A 20,364-nucleotide genomic window follows, 5' to 3' on the forward strand; every position below is an offset into this window, starting at 1 on the left:
CGAAGCGCACAATCGGGTTGTTGAGAATTTTCTTATGCAGTTAGGAAGCGAAGTTGAGGTAAGATAAAGGTCGATAGGAGTATCAAAAGGGGAATGAAAGATAGCGGTACTGCTTACGGAGGGTTATTGTGCGTCCATCGGTTACGGCTCATCAGCTGCTGTAACTCCTATCTTCGCCTCTCGTAAGAAGGATCGAAGGTCCCAAGGCGCCAACTTTATCCTATTCCGCTTTTGTAGTATTTCTTGCCATTTTTCACAATGATCGGTTATTCTATCCTACTTTGCCTAGCTTTCGTGATTTGTCATAAATCTTTAAATTACTACTAAATAGCACATAAATAGCACATCTTGGGCTTTCGACATGAACAGCAACGGGCAGTCTCTTGAGACTTGTTTGAAAGGATAATCTCCCGATTTCTAAACTATAAAAGCCTTTGGGATACAACGCATACATAGAATTTGAACTGACTTAGTTTTGAACAGTAAAATATCTAACAAAAATGAAGTATTACTATCACAAATTACGTAAGTCCGCAAACACTGTGCGCTGCCTGTATGTAGGAAATTGACGTCACGCTTATCAATATCTATTTTTAAACAGCCTAACGCATAACTATGTGCATATCACGTGTGTGACTTACCTGTGCGAAAGGATCACGGTTTAATTCGAAACCATTAATGTGAGGCGAATCGATTGCAATTCTCTGTAAGGCCCATACGCACGCTGGAATTTTTGAAAAATGAGATGCTCTCCTCGTCTCAAAAGTGTTTCTAAAACGCTTGAAAAAATGCCGACAATACAAATCCATTAATCTTAACCTCGCGCTGCCGTGTGCTCTTTCTTCGTCTCCCGTTCTCGAAACCTTCGTGCCTTCGGGACATCCCTTTGCACTTACCTTCTGCAACAACACTTTTCCAGAGTGCTGTTTCTTCGTTTTCAGAAAAGCGAGACCCACAAATGCATGTATTTGAAAAGAGTTCACAATAAATATTAGCTCTGAAATTAAATTTGCTAAAGAATAAATAAAAATGTTGTATTGTGATTTGTGCAAATACATATTGATCTTTTCTTATTAGAAATAAAAATTGAAGTTACGATTTATCACACAACAGTACAATTTTTAATTTTAACTCCTTTTAATACCCGATTAAAATAATTTTAATGTAAGTACTCTTATATAATACTTCAGATATCTATAAAATGTAATTTTTTGTTTCTTTGTTTGATTTTAATGTCACAAAGATTCGGCTAGTTATTTTTCTAGAAGATTCTAATAATTTTGCAATATAAGAAAATGTTATGATTAATTGTTCTTTTAAATTGTCAATTATTAACAAAAATAGCACAACATAATGAGAAGCAAATAAAATCAAAGTAAGTTTAATTTAATATCACTATTTATTTAAAACTTGTTTATTAATTGCACACATGTAGTTAATAAATTATTTAATATTTACAAGATATAATATTACGAAGATACATATTTATTCGTACATAATAAACTAAATAAAAGTGTATTCTCACTGATACTGCTTGCATTAATGTCTTGAACAATGCCTTTAATATTATAAGTATTGTGAATATATTTAAGAGTAAGAACATTTGTTGTATACTTATTTGTGGATTCATGTTCTTGCTTTTAATATATATATTTACTGTTTATGTACAAAGTCATCTATTATAATAGCTTTAAGTTTGTTTGCAATACGTTAGAATAACAAAGTTAATTGAAAAAAATTATGATTAAAATATATTAACAAATTATACACACATTATTTTACGCAGATTTTGTTAATTCTTCATAATTTCTTTTTTAGATGCAACAGACTCGTTTTAGTATAAAAGTTACTTATAGTATAAAAAAAATATTTAATAATATTTAATATATGCTACACATAAACTACGTTTATGTTTAAATAGCTTTATTGTAATTTTAAATTTAAGTTTATATGGTATGTTTTGAAAATTCTTATATGATTAAATTATTTTTATTCAATTTAATTTTAAATTTAGAATTACATAATAACAGAAATATTTTTATGCAAAAATTTTATAAAAGTCTTGTAATTTGAAAATTAAAAATTTTCTAAAATTTTTGTTTTTTTTTTCATTATAAAAAGGTCCTTTATATTCCGTTGGCATTCATGATTTATTCTAAGGTTATTGTAGTCAATAACATTGAAATGACCTTTTTTCAAAGAATCTGTCAAAGCATGCTACTCGTCAAAGCCCACATAGACTGGCCGTTTGGAAACAATTAGCAGTGAGACAGATTCTGGGTCATCATCTGCCAATCATCAGTAAACCTGACCTATTCTTTCCGAACAATACCAAAACATTCATAGTGTGTGCAAACTGCTTTTGAAACGGAAGACCGAGGGTGTCGTATGGTAATTGCCAGGGTCATGGGTAGCAAACGACCTTAACCTCCTTACCTCCTTCTTTCTTTCTGCTTCAGGCAGTAATCAACAGCATCCTGTAGAACGTGTAAATGTGTTCCCGTGAATCCTGTCTCTTCGGTAATGCCGTTGCTGTTGCAAATAAAAACAGCTGACAATGCTAAAACGCTATATGCATCCATCACCGTTTATAATATCGTGTATGATATATTTAAAAATTCATAGATTTTTTGGATTTTTTGGTCAGCATAAAATTCAAGAACAGTTAGAATGAATATATATAGAATATATAGAATATAATTATGTAATTACATGTATATGTGTATGAAACAAGGTTACGATAAAAAACTTATGTATTGTCGCATTAATTATTGCTGTTAGTATAATAATGATGGATCCACATCTTATTAGCAAAATTTGTAAGTATTTATTAAGCAAATTTGCAATTGCGAATATAAGTATCGTTTTTAAAAACTTAAGCACAGTTTTAATGCTTTCAGCAGTTTCAGCTACACCTATGCAAACCACACATTCCGTATGTCCTCGCGTTAGTTGACCCCGGATTTGTTTGAGGAAGAGTGTCAGGATTGTCAAGAGGGATTGGCGCTAACGACGCTTCGAATTGCAAAGGTAACGAGCCACTTTTGCATCTCTTCACGCGTCGTCGACATAAATGGCTACAGACACTTTTTTATTTTCCGCCATCTTTTCAAGGAAGCTGGAAAAGTGCGTTGTATATGCAAATTGCTTTCAAGCGGCGATGTCAGGTGGTAATTGTACGAGGTTACAGATCGAAGGTCGCGTTAACATCTTTACTGCAATGCCCAGTCGATAATTATCGCGCTTCTAGTGACTCTTCATCTTCTCCCATCCTGTAAGTGGGGCTACTGTTGGCCAAGAAATGACTTACAGCTGACACTTTCACTCACATGCTGCTTCAGACATCGAACTTGGGGTATTCGTCCAGTTGCCTGATGAAAGATGTCATGTTCATTGCCATCAACGTGACTTTGCGTCAATGCCGCTCGTCGAGCTATTGTCGCTTCGCACGATGCTTTTTACATTTTTTATAGAAATATTTTTTTTAACAAATTATTTTTTTTACTATAAATTGTGGTTCGTAAATAATCATCTAAAAATTTTGTAATTATATTTTCTCTATTAAAAAAAACTTATAAAACTTATAAAAACGCGTTCATATTTCAACAGCTAAGGTGATATGCTATGATTATTTCTCATAACTTTTTAATAAAATAATTGACTTTTTATTTATATTTTTCTTTTCATATTGAAGAAAATTGCCAAATATTTGTGCATATTTTGATATTGTCTAATCGAGCATACGTAAAAAAAGAAACAGTTTTGAAGGACGTTCGGAAGGTATCTAAGGCATCAGATGTATACTGGATGTCCCCAAGGGAACATGGACCCCTTTTCATGTCGGCAAGCTCGAGATCGTGACTCAGCAGCGAAAGCGAATCTCCAGAGACTCATGTTTCTCACCTTGGACAGATCCGCTGCCAACACCTTGAGTTAGAACGAATGCGAAAAACATTCACATTTTCTAAATTTCAAAATTTCAAATGCTATGCGTAAGATGTATCGCGCATGATTTTCCCCAAAAGATCTATCGATCATCATAGAATTACATTGATTCGCAAATATTTTGAATTTACTTTGAATTTAGAACGAATCATTGATCGATAATTCCCGGAGGAATGTAACAAAGATTAAATTATGATTTCTTTGAAGACTGACTTATTCTACAATTTTGCGAAGTGAAACAACAATTATTATATTATTCATCAATGCATTCATGTGTCGTATTTCCTATAAACTACTTATTATAATTGTAGAAATGAAACTTCGACAATTATGTATATTTTTTAATCATATCAATTTTCCTTAAAATATCTCGTCTGCAGTTTTCTGCCTTTGGTAGAGATGATTAATCAGTTGGACCTCGCTAAAAATAATCCCGGAAACGCAAATTCGCGCAGCTTCAATATCAGAGACGATGCTCCTCTTTCATAAGCGATCAACAAGTTGAATATAACTGAAACGCCGTTAATAAAGCGATGAAAATGATAAATCGCAACGGTTCCACCCCCGTCCGAGCACCGTATTGCGTTATTAAAACTTTACTAATGGGCAATAATAAGCACCAGCCTTGGCCAAGATTGATATTAAATCGTAAACTGTTTCGTCCTCATTTATCATTATCATGATGCAAGTCCGTTGAACTCTTTAAATCTTGAATCCGCGAAGAATTCTTGCCAAGCGGGTTTTTATAGAGAGAGATAGAGGAGGGGGGGAGGGGAGAAAGAGAGAGAGGAGAATATATGTTATAGTTCAAAACCAATTATTTAAAAAGCGCATTTTTGTCATTGTAATGTTATTCCAATTCCAAAATATTTAAATGTAACAAATCTACCGAATAACTTCAACAAACGGATTTTTCTCAATTACAAATATATTGTTTAAAAATTTAGTAATATTAATGGTATTTGATACATCTCTAAAATAACAATACAACTTCTCAGAAACATAATTCGTTTTGAATATCAAAACATCGACAATCCTCTGGTAGACAACAAAATTCATGAAGTGATATGACAGACCCACGTGTGTGATCTCACGATAATCGTCACTTGGATGATCACACATTCGTCCGGTAGCCGAAAGGACTCGTCGTTGACGAAGCAGGCCCTCTTCGAGGATAGCCGTGGGTGTAAAGGGGGTGTCATGCCGGCAGACTGGGAAAAGTGATTGATCGTGTTTCGCCGGAAGACAAGAGCAGAAGACTCGGAGCAGAACCGGAGGAAAGGAGCGAGACGACGAAAGTAGAGATGGCGTAAGATGGCGGTGGATGAGGAAAGAGAGAAGGACAGCAGTTCCCGAGCGTCGTCGGTGATAAAGACGAGGAGGTTGTGTCGCAAAACGAGAAGACAACCCCCTCTAGCCTTCTCTACGTCATTCAGCGGCCCCTTCAACCCCTCTGGACTCTTCCAGATTCCACTCAAAGCTCCGCTCTCCTGCTTGGAGCGACATGAAGTGGCCATAAGAAAAATAGAAATAAGCCGTGGCGTATCCGGGTAAACGAAGAACTAACTCAAAAGAGAAGGACAGATCTCATAAAAACGCGCGATGCGTTTTCAGCCTTCCTGAAAATGTTCAGTCTTAAATTATTTCTATTTTCTCTATTTGGCGCGTATCTGACATTAATTAAAGGACTTTCGACAATAAGAAATCGCTTTTCGGTCAAAAGTATGAATTTTAAACTAAAATTTACGCGTAATTCATAACGAAACTAATATTGGCCTTACGTCGCTTTTGTTCTACAATACCGTTCTACAATATACTGTTATTTCCTGAATCGTTTATACAGCACACAGTCAATGTAGCTTAAATTTACCGTGCTGTATTGTCGTACCAAGGCAAAACACAGTGAGTATGCTCTTTGTGTAATGACTCGGCGTTTTATATTCTCTATGCCACGCAGCTGATCGCGAGTAGACGTACTTGACCGAGTACGCCGAGACATCAATGTATTAATATGAGCAGAATGTAATCGAATGGCAGATCTATTACTATTAATTTAGCCAATTTAATCTCGTCTTACGTAACATATCACTTGAGTGTCCATTAATTGTAAAATTAAAGATGGCTAATTTGACAATAGTACATATCCATTTATCCTTTACTAATTTCTCCTTGTTTCGTAATAATTAGTATAAAATTGATGTATCTATTTTAACTTAATATAGATACAGAAAATACATTTAACTTGTTTATATATGAATATCAATTAATATTGATAAATATATTTCATTAATAGCAACTTCAGATATTAAATTACATCCACTTAATAGGGAAGAGACTTAATAGAGATCAATTAACGTTCAGTTTTCATATAATATTGGCAAATGGAGCTGTAATGGGCGATTATAGTAACACCTGCTGGTCACGACAAGTAGTTCTGAATTAGTATCACGATTGTCCTCGCAACGATACTCGATATCAACAGCATTAACGTTCATTGCCACCGTTTCTCTTAGCATTAACTCTGGCTATAAGATGAATTCAGAAGCATGGAGGCGGGTTAGGGGAATATGTAGGAGTGACTGCACGGTTATATAGGTACCCTCGAGTATGCCCCATAAGGGCACAAGATCCACTGTTTCCGTGGCAGGGGTTGGTCTCATGCTGCCGCGGAGTGGGGGTGATTCTAGAGAAGACGCATGACGAGAAAGAGGGGACGCGGCTCTCCGCATCGGCTCAAAACCAACCGGCGCGAACGGAGCTGGAGGGAGTTGGAAGCAAACCAGAGTTGCCAGACGAGTTTCTGCTGACGCGCGACGAGCTCACTTTCAGGGCTTTCCGTCGAAACTTCACGTCTGACTAAATCTTTATATTTACAGTAGAAATTATTAACAGTTCGAAACGTAGTATAGTGACTGAAGTGCATTCGGAGGTAACATACTCGTTTATTAAAAAAAAAAAAAAAATGATTCGTATGGAAACGCTTGACTTATCAGAATTGTTTGCAGAAAAGTCAGCTTGATACTCGCATTAAGCTGATAATGTGAATAAGAAGTGAAAGTTTATGTAAAAGTGTAGTGTATTACATTAAGAAGCAAGAGACACTTGGAGACGTGCGTAAAAATTAATAAACTACAAGTGTGTCTACGGATTCCCCGATGACAATCGTGAAATAGCGAAGCAAAGCAAGAAGTTGCTGCACCTGCCGCAGTGGTTCTCGCGGCGCCACTCACGTGTTGCATGCGTGCCGTGGTTATCCATCATGGTCGCGGACTAGAAGCAGCTCCGATTGGTCGGTTTTGTGGTCACGTGGTATGGTAATTGGGCTCCGGTGGGCGGGAAGGAGCGAACGAGGTCGTGGAGGATCGCGAAAGTGGCGGAAGGAGAGGAGAGAATAAGCAGCTGTCCACCGGGAGTCCTGTGCTCGTTGTGGCCCCGCTCTTTCCATTTCTTTTCTCTTTTCTCCCTCTCTTTCTTTCTCTCTTTTCCTCCTTTCGAGAAAACGTCACCCCTTTTCGCAGGAGACGGTGAGGTGTGGACGATGGACCATAGCGCAGTGTCCGTGCAGTGTAAGCTCGAGAATGAATATTATATGAACTCGAAATGGTGTGCCGCATCAAAGAATTGATGCAGATAGCAAGATAAGAGAGAAGAACCAAGAAGTGCGGTTGTTTAAAATTCATTTGGACTATCGTGAGTGTGTGTTTCTCACAAAAAAGTACTCGGGAACATGAATTCCTTCCTTCCATCCGCCACCGGTGGATACCATCACCATCAGCATCAACAACAAGCTGGAAATCATCATCTAGCCACTACTTCCTCGTTGGTCGATCCAAAGTTTCCTCCCAACGAGGAATACAGTCAGAGTAATTATATACCTTCGACCGGAGCAGACTTCTTCTCAGGCGGTAGCGGTGGTCATCATTTAACCCATCCACAATCTCAACTACAGTACGGCTACCATCAACATCATCATCAAGCGGCGTCGACTCCTTACGGGGCTTCCTCTGCGGTACAGTTAAACGGAGGATATGCAGGATACGGCGGATATTATGGGCCTCATCATCCTCATCACCAAGTGCATGCGGTTCATCACGCTAGTTTACATTCTCATCATCACGCGGTTGGTGCTTTAGCGATGCCGCCGGAAGCTCAACAACCACCGCTCACGTGTCCGTCGTCAATACAAAGTCAACAGCAACAACAGCAGCAGCAACAACCATCTGTACCGACGTCAACTATCCTTGGATCCACGCCTCTGTCACCATCTATAATGCAGAATCATGTGCAACAGCAGCCGGATGCCCTTCAGCATCACCAGCATGAAAATAATGCCTGCAGTCCAGCCGGTTCGGGTCAGTTGCACCGAGACAATTCACCTGATCTTCAAACGCAACAATCGTTGTCTCAGCAATCTCAACATATACAGAGCGGCCAACAACAAACACCGCCGCAGCAGCAACAACACCATGTAGAAGACAGCTCGGATGCGGATGACATAGAAGATGGTCAGATGGAGGGTTCACCGGGAATGATGGAGGAAGAAGAAGAAGACGAGGAGAATAGAGATCGTACGATTTATCCGTGGATGAAAAAAATTCATGTTGCAGGCGTCGGTGAGTTTATACGGATTTACACACGGAGAAAATTTTATACTAAGTTTTAATACAATTTTAAATTAGACTTTACTATGCTTGTATTTTCGATGGACTCTCACAACATAATTCCGACTTAACTTTTACTATGGTAATACTAATTTTTATCACATAAATAAAGTAATTATTTTGTTAAGCCATATTCTAACATGAAAACAGTTAATTGTTACTATGGTATGCAAACAAAATTTGCTAGATATATTTGATTTTGTAATAAAAAATTTTTACTATGAAAAAGTGTAAAAATTATGTTATATTATTGTTTTTAAAAAAGTAACTATAGCATTTAAACTTATAATTTACACGAAGACCGCAGCACATTATAGTAATTTTAAGTATAAAATTTTCTCCGTGCAGTTATGTTTGTTATTCCCACCAGTGGAATATACCTTGTAATTTTGATACAGTAATATTGAAATTTATTTTGTTTTTGTCACTTATATCGTAATATTACATTTTTTATCTTTATCTTTGTCCCATTTTATTTTTAAAGATCTTTTTATATCCATTTCCAATTTGGAAACCACACTGTTTATATTTATCAGCCTATTTATTTAATAAGTACAAACGCACATAATTTAGTTAGCAAAGTACAATTTTATATATTAATCTCAGTTTTGCGCTACAATTAATAAATGTTATCAATATTTTCATTTTGGGTTATATCATGGAGGAAGCGTAGTTAATCGCTACAGAAATATATCCGACGGCTTGAAGAGATATCTTATATACTCAATAATCTTAAACGTATAAAGTCTATTATCATAATATTATCATAACGGTAAAGTAAATGTAATAGGACAAATTTATATTCCTCCCCAAATGTATACATTTTTCGATATTAATTTATTTAAAAAGAAAAATAATTTATTTCTACAATAGCATTTTCTTCCTTACAAAGGATACGTTGTAGCGTCTCCTTTATGAAATAATACACCTACTAACAAAAAATACATTTAATACTTAAAAATATATTTGTGATACAATACGCTGCCGCGTTTTCTGTTTAATGTTTTTTTTTACTTTCATTTTCTCACAAAAATGATTCCTCCTTAAAGAAACGAAAAGCAAAAATTTGAACTAATTAACATATTTACTATTTCTTATTTTATTATTCTTATTTGTCAATATTGTTACAAAATAAAACAACAAAGAATTTGAAGGAACGCTGGTATAGAAACGATTTGAAAACTTGTTTTCTGAACGCATAAAAGACCTGCCGAATATCTATTTATATATATTTAGTAGGTATACATTACATTATGTGTTTACAAGGTGACGAGCTTTAGAACGGCCTCGAAGAGTTATGGGCTGAAATTTATCTATCCTAGCACCTTGCAATCACCTGTGTGAGGTTGTAACGGCACCTCGTTTTATAGGTGAATTCGGTTACGCCTAATATATCTTCATCTTTCGCACAGTAGCGAACGTATACTACAATAATGGGACGTCCACAGCACACAATTCAGTGTTGCGGACAAAAATAAATTTCGAAATTCGACATAGAGATTCTGCCGTGTTTTAAGTAGACATTCATCATTGTGTAAGGTTGCTAGCGCTCAAGACTTGAAACAGATGCCGGTGATGGTATAGCGCTCCTAGTTGTTGTAATTAAGGCAATTAGCGCGAATGTAGTTCTTCTTTCATAATTAATCAGACAACTACTTCCAGAATTAATATACGCGTGCTTCCTATCTTCATAAAAATAGAAAGATTTTGAGCGTAACCACAACACACAGGTGTATTAATTAATGTTTCACAAATTACAGAGCAATGCCTCTATAAGTGTATCTGTAACGCATTCATTTCTTCAAAGTTTGTCGTTTTTTTTACATTATGCTAAACTAGAAACTATTTCAGCAGGTAGAAAAAAGTTCTCATTAAAGAATTTCCAAAGATAATTTTTGCAACGTAATGTCCCTTCAGAATTAGATTGGCCTTGCCGCCACAAAAATTTCTATTCCGCGGAAAATGCTGTTCATTCCAGCTTGCAAGTATTTCTTTTGAATCCATTGCATATGATACAATAGAAAATAAAACTTTATACCATACAGGAGAGATTGAATATCATAATTTATACTTCCAAGTAAAATTGTTTACAACAAAAACTTGTTATCTCTATTATTAACACTAAAAATTAATGTACAAAAAAATGGCGTTTTATTCAAATTAATTTTATAATAATAAGAAAAAAGAGCGATATTGTTTAAATATGATTTTACTTTTAATATTCTTTAAGGATGTATTAGACATACAATCCCTGCAAAGAAAATTAAATTTGGAAATATGTTCAATATTTACACTTCAAATAAACTATATACTATATATGAGAATTGTATGAATAAGATTACATTTTTGTTTAATAACACATTTTTGTAGTTTATTTATTTTATTTTTATTGTTAAAAATTAAAATTTTTTAATAATTAAAAAATTTATATTTTTCTTTTATAAGTACTTTAAATATTCAAAATGATTTATGCAAAGTTTTATTGTAATTCACTGATAAGTTAAAAAATATAGAACAAATAAATATCTTGATTATTTACTGGACAACTAGTTCATGCATCATAATGTAATTTTACGTAAATAATCTTGAATATATAATGTACTTATATTAAAAAATTGAGATTTTTATCATTTATTTTATAATACATCTCTCTCTCTCTCTCTCTCTCTCTCTCTCCATATATTTTTATTAGAGCCTAGATTTAAAAAATACGATTATTTATTAAAATAACTTAAGATCCAGATAGTAAACCGTCACCAAACTTGTCATATTATTTTTAAATATGATTTAGAATAATCTATAATTTTTTATAATTTTGTTATCGTTTTGAAAATATGTTTGAAAACATCTAATATTTAACAAAATTTGAAAACATTTAATATTTTTCTAAAGAAAATTTCACATGCGATAGTTTACAATGTATGATAAAAATAAAAATATAAAAAATAAATATCTCTTATAAAATTTATTTTAGTAAAAACATTATCTCAAGGAATATTATTTATAATTTACCAATAATATGCATCTGCATACAATAATTATATAAAAGTTACAATAAATATTTTATAAAATTTATTAACTGATATGTATATAGCAATACAAACAGAGAATATATTTTAATTATTGCATAAAGAATAGAACAGAGAAGATATGTTTAGCAAGACTGGAAAATAGTATTTAATACTATTGAAAAAGTTTGATTTGCAGAGATATATGATATAAAATGGATTCAACACAGTTGTAATTGTGAAATTAAAATGTTCCGTTAAATATACGGTATTATAAGTTACACTTATCGTAATGTTAGGAATCGCGCAATTTAATATTTGAAATCTCTGGACTTTGGTATGCTCGTCCGTCGGACTGTCAGAGACTGCAATCTCTCCCCTTTGGTTGTCGAAGTATGGTCGCCGGACGTCGGAGTTAAAAGGGGCCTCCACGAGACCGACGGTCAGCAGGAATGGAATGTCTGCACGGATTCTAGACTGAACTTGTTCCCATGTTTCCTCTATCGAACTGAACAGACCACCACGGATTGCTACTAGCGTGACTCACAAATATTAACATCAACGTGCCACAGCAGGATATTTTTATTTTCAATCTACTTATTCAGTCGTTTGTAGTATTTCAATCATATCTGATTATTTTCTAAAATACTTTGGACATTTCGTTATTATTAATATTCATCTCTGTATGTGCGCGTTAAATATTTTATAGAGATTTCCGTAGAAATTGCATGATGAATTTCATATTTCAAATAGGTCTTTGAAAAATTTAACGGACTTAACGTATAAGATTATTGAATTATTGAACCTTCAAGCTAGTTTGCAAAGAATAATCAAAGAATATTGTTTCTATATTTCTTTAGATGATGCTTAGCGGGACCAATGCATGTGTACACTTTGCACTTTTTATCCTCGTGAATTTGCATACGCGTATTCTACCTTCACAACTCAACCGACATATCTCATGGATTGATCAGATTACAAAAGTCACTTCAACCGACTTTGATGCTATTCAAAACGGCCATGACGAATGGTCATATACTATAAAAATGTTATTTGCGTATAATATCTCTCTAGACATCAACGTAAAGAATATTTTATAATTGAAGTAGTAATCTATAAAGTACAACGAATTGTTTTCCTTTTATTGCTAAAATAGCATATGACTCGAGTCCCTAAACGAATCATTTTTCATGTTATTTACATCTTGTACTACATTTTAACAACTTGAGAAAAAAGATTTGTGTATGTGTGTGTAATGAGCATTCTGAATTAATCCATTCTTCATAAAAGTTATTGCTAGAATTTTACGAATTATATATATCTATATGCCTAATGAAAATCATAAAAGCTTTAGTGCGTGTAATAATAATACAATTAATAATGTTCAATAAAATTGTTTAAAGATTTATTTATATCGTTGGATTAATAATAAAAATTTTAGAAGTGGGAATATTAAGAAAAAAAGAATAATTTATTTCAGACATGAATGAAAAAAATAAATTCTATATGAAAAAACTGAGCAATGAAATTTCTTATATGCAGAATATGTACTATTTTTCAAAACACACACACACACTTATAAATATTATTAATATAATACTCTTTACAGTAATGAATATAATTGTATAACGTATATAATGTGAAATTTAGAGGATTCCGTATTGAAAATTGTTCTTGATAAAATGAGTTCGTTTCCACACATAATATAGCTTATAATATAGAACAAACCTTTGCTATTTATTATATCATAGCTTTTTTTTTTGATACACCATATCTAAAAAAATATCCATTATATCGCAGCTTTGATACACTTGATAGCTAAACAATCCATTATTGAGCCTTACGTCCATGAATTTTTTTATTCTCCATATTATAAGCTACATTATGTATGAAAGCTATGACGTGAGTCACCTCAGAAACCGACGATTTTTGTTTGTGTATTATGTTTGTTAAGTAAAATGTATTTTATAATGGTTAAATAACAAAACTTATTGTTATCAAGAAAAAAGCTTAATATACCAATAACATACATCATTACTTCATATGTATCCATGCATGATATATATCAGAATTTATTGTATAATTACGTTTCTTTTTATAGCCAAAACATCAAACAGCTCGAACGGATACTCTAACGTGGGTTACCGATTACCCACGCGGAATTAAACTGATATGTATATAATAGTAATAAGTTAATCAAAAATATTAAAATTGAATAATTAAAATGTAAAGAAAGCTTTATTAGAAATTAAACTAAAAATAATGTTGTATTATATTTATTTGTAATTTTGGAGTTCATGAAAAGTTATTTGTTAATCACTTGTAAAATACAAAGATTTAGAATTATTAATATATTAAAATTTGTTTTAACATCTTAAATTATTTAAAGAATGAACAAATGAAATTTATTGAATAAATCCGTGGAGCATTTTATACAATGTATATAAAATATAAAGAGCATCGTAATACATGAATTATATTTCAAGAATAAATCTTCTACGAATTGGATATTCATTTTATAGCAAAAATATTAAGATACTGATAGTTTTTGTATTTTAAGTGATTAAAAATAAACAACTTTGCATAAAAAAAACTTTAAGTATATAATAAATTATACTCCTTATTTAATTTTAAACAACTCTCTAAATCTCCTGAAGTGAAATCTCACTCGAAGAGACAGAAAATTTAGCCTGTTTTGGAAAAAGAATGAAAATACGGCCACTCTTTTTCAAGAGGCGGATTTTTATTCTTTTTAAAGTGAGATTTACTCTTTTGGAATGAGATTCACTCCGAAGGAGTGAAATTTGCCACTCTTGAACGAGAGTGGCCGTATTTTCACTTTTTTTTCAAGATAGGCTAAATTTTCAGTCTCAGAGAGAATGTTTATTTTAGAAAAGTTTTAAATCGCTGGGATATTTAATATCTATTGTAGTATCAAATATTAGACAAAATATTTGATAGAAAGTTTGGGTTGGTATTTGTAGTCTTATATTTAAGACATTATGTTTTAAGAATTCAAAATTTTGATCGAAAGGTCAATTTTTCGGATTTTTTAATAGGATCTTTTATGTGTAGAATTTAAAAGATAACATGTCACACAGTAATCAAAGAACTCATATCAATTTTTATAATTGAGTTCTTACATCTACTAGTATAGGACGCAAAATTCGTCGCTCTGGGAGATTCGCTTGTTTATTTTTTCTCTCGGTATCATTTAGTGAAAATTTGGCAACTACAAAATACGTTAAGGGATTAATATTTATTCACAAATGCTTTTACACATTCTTATTACAGGTATTTACTATACTATTGCATAAAAAATTAGTAATCAAAAACTTATATAAGCAGAGAAATTAAATAATACACAACGTCGGTACAAAATGTCGCGTAATAATAAAATAATAATTAACACAGCCTGCAAAAAAATTGCTTGATTTCCCTCACATAAACTCACATGACATTTTGTAAAATGTTTCTTTGTGATCAGTTTTATTCAAAATCTAGTTGCCACAGACTGCCGGATAAATAGTTATTATATTTATTCTTTTTAGGCATGCATCATTTTAAATATAAAACATTATTCGAAATCTGGCTGGAGGAACGCAATAAAGATTACATTGTAAATCAGTATATTATGAGTACATATATATAAATATATTAACTTGTTCATTGAAATTTATTATTATAAAATTTAGTTGGTTAATTCATTTTTAGTAACACATACAATGTGAAAGTGCCTTAATTTTCTAAATATTAAAAAATGTCATAAAAAATATTTTTCATTATTAGAATATATGATTATTTATAAATTTTGGTGAGAATATTAAAAAATATTAGATTTTGGCCAAAATCTTGAGCTGTTAAACCATAGTGAACCGTCCTGAGTACCTATAGCCTTTGTCATAAAGCTATATTAGTACACGTATTTTAAAAAATGTTATTTAAAACAATCTTATAATAAGAACAAACTATAAATATATAAATACTAGTCCTAGTTAGGTTTTTTGCAAGAAAGAAGGACTGAATAAAAGAAGGAATATATTAATACTTTATTCAAAGCATCTATATAATATAGTCATTTTTCAATTTTAATTTTTTCGAATTAACTACTATTATTAAAGTAAATTTATATGTTAGAATATAACCTGCATAGTCACTTGTATAAAATATCTCTCATTAGGTTAAGAAGAAAGTAGTATCTCCGGAATTGAGCCGGATTTGCCGTTATTTATAGCCTTATAGTACTAACATATTTAAATCTCTGTTTCCTTACAGCAAACGGCTCGTACCAACCTGGAATGGAGCCAAAACGACAGAGAACTGCCTACACGAGGCATCAGATACTCGAATTGGAAAAGGAATTTCACTACAATAGGTACCTGACGAGACGACGACGGATCGAGATCGCTCATACCTTGGTCCTGTCAGAGCGACAGATCAAAATCTGGTTTCAGAATCGCCGTATGAAATGGAAGAAGGACCATAAGTTACCGAATACAAAGAATGTACGCAGAAAAAATGCGAATGGCCAGACGTCATCAGCAGCAGCTAAACCGGCAAAGACTTCAGCGACGCGGGCAAAGTCCGGCACTGGTAACAACAATAGTCAAAGGAAAAACAACAATTCACCTTCCAGTGGTATGGAGAACAGTTTGGACTCAAACATCGGTCATGATATGAGCGAAGTTCATGGGGTCAGCTCCAATATTCCTCATCCCGTTGGTGTGGTCCATCCGAGCTTTCAAGGTCATCCTCATTCTCTGGCTCATCTCCAAGCACAGCTGAGTCATCATCACGTGGGTGGAATGATGGACGGTCCGACGGGAGGACCGTTGGGACACATAAGTTCCGGAAGTATCAGTCCTCTCGCTCCGGCTACCAGCCCTCCCGGATTGTCGCAAGTATCAGCTCCTGTGCCGCCATCGACGATAAAATCCGACTATGGACTCACAGCTCTGTAACATCAATTTAGTGAGGTATATTCAACGATATAACTTTTTCAATACCATTTAACGACTGCTCTCCATGGATAATTCCACTATTTGATTGGATATTTATTGCAAATTAGATAAACGTAGTTTAAGTTTTTCTCATTGCAGTACGAATAAGGAGAGTAGTCTCAAAACGTGAGCTAAGACTTCATAGTCTTCAAAAAAAAAAGCAGTATTATTTTTTTTTACGTACGTGAATATGTCAAGTGTCTGCAACTGCAATCCATTAACTACAATATAAAATGTTAGATCTAAAATTATTTAGCTATTTCTTAAATCTATTGTACGTAAAAATGTTCTCTGATTTGTAAAGTTGTGAAAGCCAAGTCTGAAAAATCAATTATAGATAAACATAAAGAATAGAAAGGAACATATAATTCTGTAGTCAACAAAAGTAATGTCTCGATGAAAAATAAAGAACCGTCAGGTTATCAGATCATTAATAATAAATCACTTATTATTAATAGCTCATGAATATAATAATGAATCTGTTTATATCAAAACAATACGAAATTTTATTTTTGCTATAAAATATTTTCTACTATATACATGACTAAATTTACATGCTTTTGATTTTACAAGTATTGATTATTGAATTGAATTAATTGAATTAAACATTTCAATAATAATGCTATGACACACCATCCTCTGTTATCATAATAACATTTGTTTAATCAAGTTGTTATCAAATTTTTTATAATATTGCAAATTTTAATCAATGATGAAATTTGAGCAAAGATTCCTGATATTGCGCGTTTCAAGTTGCAATTTGAATAATAACGTATTTACAGTAGCTGATATATATACCTTATTGCATAAAGTTTAATATATTAACATATTTGGAATATATTGCGTTTAAATATTTATGCATTATAATTAATAGAAATTTAAAAACTCTTTTTATTATTTAAAATTATATATGTATAATCCCTTATTATTTATTCCTTAAATTTCTAATTTTCACAAATTTTTACACGGCTGTCAAACTGTTAAAGAAACTCTTAACGCATGAATATCTATAGCATATCCAAATATATATATATATCCAATTTTATGTGATAACATACATATATGACTTCTACTGTTTAATATAATAAAAAAATTGTGCATATATATTATATATGCGTAATATATGTAATATAAACATCTGACAGATTAGAACTTTACGTTTGGAAAATTAAAGTACATATATGTGCAAATAAAATCAGATGAAAGCAGAATCCCTTAAATTATAATGTAGTTTTTTTATTGCAATTGACAAATTGTAGTAAAAAAAATTATAAACACCGTTCTAACACTTTCTTTATGTTTTTAAACAACTGGATATTCGTTATATTCCCCTTATCAAAACTTATAATTCAAAATATGATTAGTCATCTCTATCATTTGCATAATATCAACATCTATAATAAAAAGGAATTTATACCTTGTGAAATGTGAATTGTATATACTCAATTTTATGTATATATTAGTGTAAAGAGAGTTTTATTATATATACAACAATTGAAATAGTGTTCATATTTCGTATATTGACGTATATTATTGCATTATATGTTGATACTAATATTTTACATTATAGATGAAAATTGGATTTTCAAAAATTTAATCAGTATGATTGCAGAATATTTGTTAGTAATATAACAGAAAGCAACAAATTTTTATAGTAATACACAAGCGTAATTATTACGTACGTCATGTCATATTTATTCTGAAAAATTGTCATGTATCTGAAATACTTTAAATACCGGAAACAAAATATTTTAAAAAACCTCTTTAAACACTTAAAAAAAATAATGCAAGTTAATTAGAACTATCATACTTGAACACATCTTTCTGTAATGGAATATTGTAAATAATTCGAAATGAATAGTATATATTTTTACCGAGAGCGAACGAGGAATGACCAATAATAATTAGGACGCAATTGCACCTATCGGTGAATAAATCGGGAGTTGTACTATTAAGCGAGTAGTAATCAAACAATTAATGCACAGAACCGCTGTGACGATATACCAAAACAATATTATTAGGTATAAGAAACAGAGTTATAAACGTTAAGATACATTAATTCTAAAAATCGAATTAGTGTAACTAGTGAAAGAATATAAGAAATAAGTGTATGAGTTTCGAGATTGTTCTATAAGTGTGACATTATACCCTCTTTGCTATTACTATTAATTGTATATAGCATGTACGATAAGGACATCATTGGGCACACTTCAATGCTTATGTTTATATTGATCATAAGGATCGATAAACTATACAACTGTCAAGTAAATAAATGAATAAATAAATGTTTCGTAATTTACAATAACGTTATGTTTCCAAATCATATTCCCACCCTTATTTAACCTTGTCTCTCAACTCTTTTCATGCAATGGTTTTTTTTTTATGTATTCGTATGACAGTTTCCTGCTTTAATATTTTTCATAATTTTTTTACACTATTTATTATTCTGTCACGAAACACCGTTAATCAGTTAACGTTAGTGCTACTTGTTATCTTAAGTTTTGACATTATCTCTTCCTCAAGTGCATTCGCATTCAGTTGTGTATATGTATAATATATCGTTTGCATTCTAACTTCGATAAGGCTAAAAACTAAAACTGAGAGTGATATTACGCATAAAACCGGTTTAAAAAATAAATAAATTTGACAACATAGTAATTTAATTAACAATATAATAAATATTTTTGTTATAAGGCTATACACAATGACGTTGTATTTAACATTAAAATAATCTAGGGATATTAATAATCATGTGTTCTAAATATATATATATAATTTAGAACGTGCTAATAGATAAACAAAGGCTTTATTTTAAATTAATGATTCAATTAATACAAATATCTTGTTTTTTCGCTAAAATTAATTTTTATGTTATAGCACTGTTTATGAACGGTTAAAATATTTATTAACTTGTATTATTATAATATTTTCACTATATACGTATAATTTATTATATTTTCACATACTCTACAATTGTAACAGTGACGATTTAAAGAAAACTAGCAACGTTATTTGTGACAATAGTCGGAAGTACTTAGATACACTTTGTGACTTTAATAGAAAAATAAGCAGTTCTGAATGCATACGCTATCATAATTTACAAGTATCATAGGAGATATTATGTTGTATATCATAAGTATATATTTACTATTTTCTTGAACCCCCTCTTGAATCCCCATGTAATCGTGTGGGCGCCCATGCGTGCGACGTTGCCGTAGTAGCGCATGCGCATGCACGAGCATGTGCGTGATTGCCGCAGCCCGGGGCAAGGGATACCTCGCAGCAGCTCGAAAAGAAGGGTGGCACCCGGAAAGCGAATGGGGGGCCGCCTGTGCAGTCCTGCCTCCGCCCATGCCACGAACATCCCGGCCAACTGCCTAGATATGTTGCTACCAACCGGGTTCCAAAGTCAGACATATTATGGCGTGAATCAAGGTCGCTACTCATGTATAACACGCACACGCACACATACGCGCGCACATTAAAAAAATTTTGGCATCTGTACACATATATTTTATCACATCATTTCTTACATTCAACTCCCTTTATTTATTTAACAATATCAATTTCATTTTCCATGAAATTCTAACGTCAAGAAGTGATTTTGTTTATTGGTCACGACTAGATAATTTTATTGTTGATTTTATTGTGTTTTGTTAATGAAAATATCTTCCATTTTTTTATATATAGGTATACGGGGTGTCCCAAAATTCACGCATTCGGAGTACATCGGATATGATACTTTATGTT

General features: G+C 32.3%; 1 protein-coding gene across 1 annotated transcript; it reads left to right on the forward strand.

Annotated features, from left to right (window-relative positions):
* The first annotated feature begins 7,324 nt into the window (after nt 1-7,324).
* On the forward strand, nt 7,325-16,653 carry Dfd (homeotic protein deformed). The gene is made up of 2 exons (XM_018515418.1): nt 7,325-8,558; nt 15,890-16,653. Exons 1-2 carry the CDS (start codon nt 7,673-7,675, stop codon nt 16,573-16,575), a joined length of 1,572 nt encoding a protein of 523 aa, XP_018370920.1. The 5' UTR covers nt 7,325-7,672; the 3' UTR covers nt 16,576-16,653.
* Nucleotides 16,654-20,364: the final 3,711 nt, after the last annotated feature.

This window comes from Trachymyrmex cornetzi, unplaced genomic scaffold (assembly GCF_001594075.2).
Source record: "Trachymyrmex cornetzi isolate Tcor2-1 unplaced genomic scaffold, Tcor1.1 scaffold579, whole genome shotgun sequence".
Classification (NCBI taxonomy): domain Eukaryota; kingdom Metazoa; phylum Arthropoda; class Insecta; order Hymenoptera; family Formicidae; genus Trachymyrmex; species Trachymyrmex cornetzi.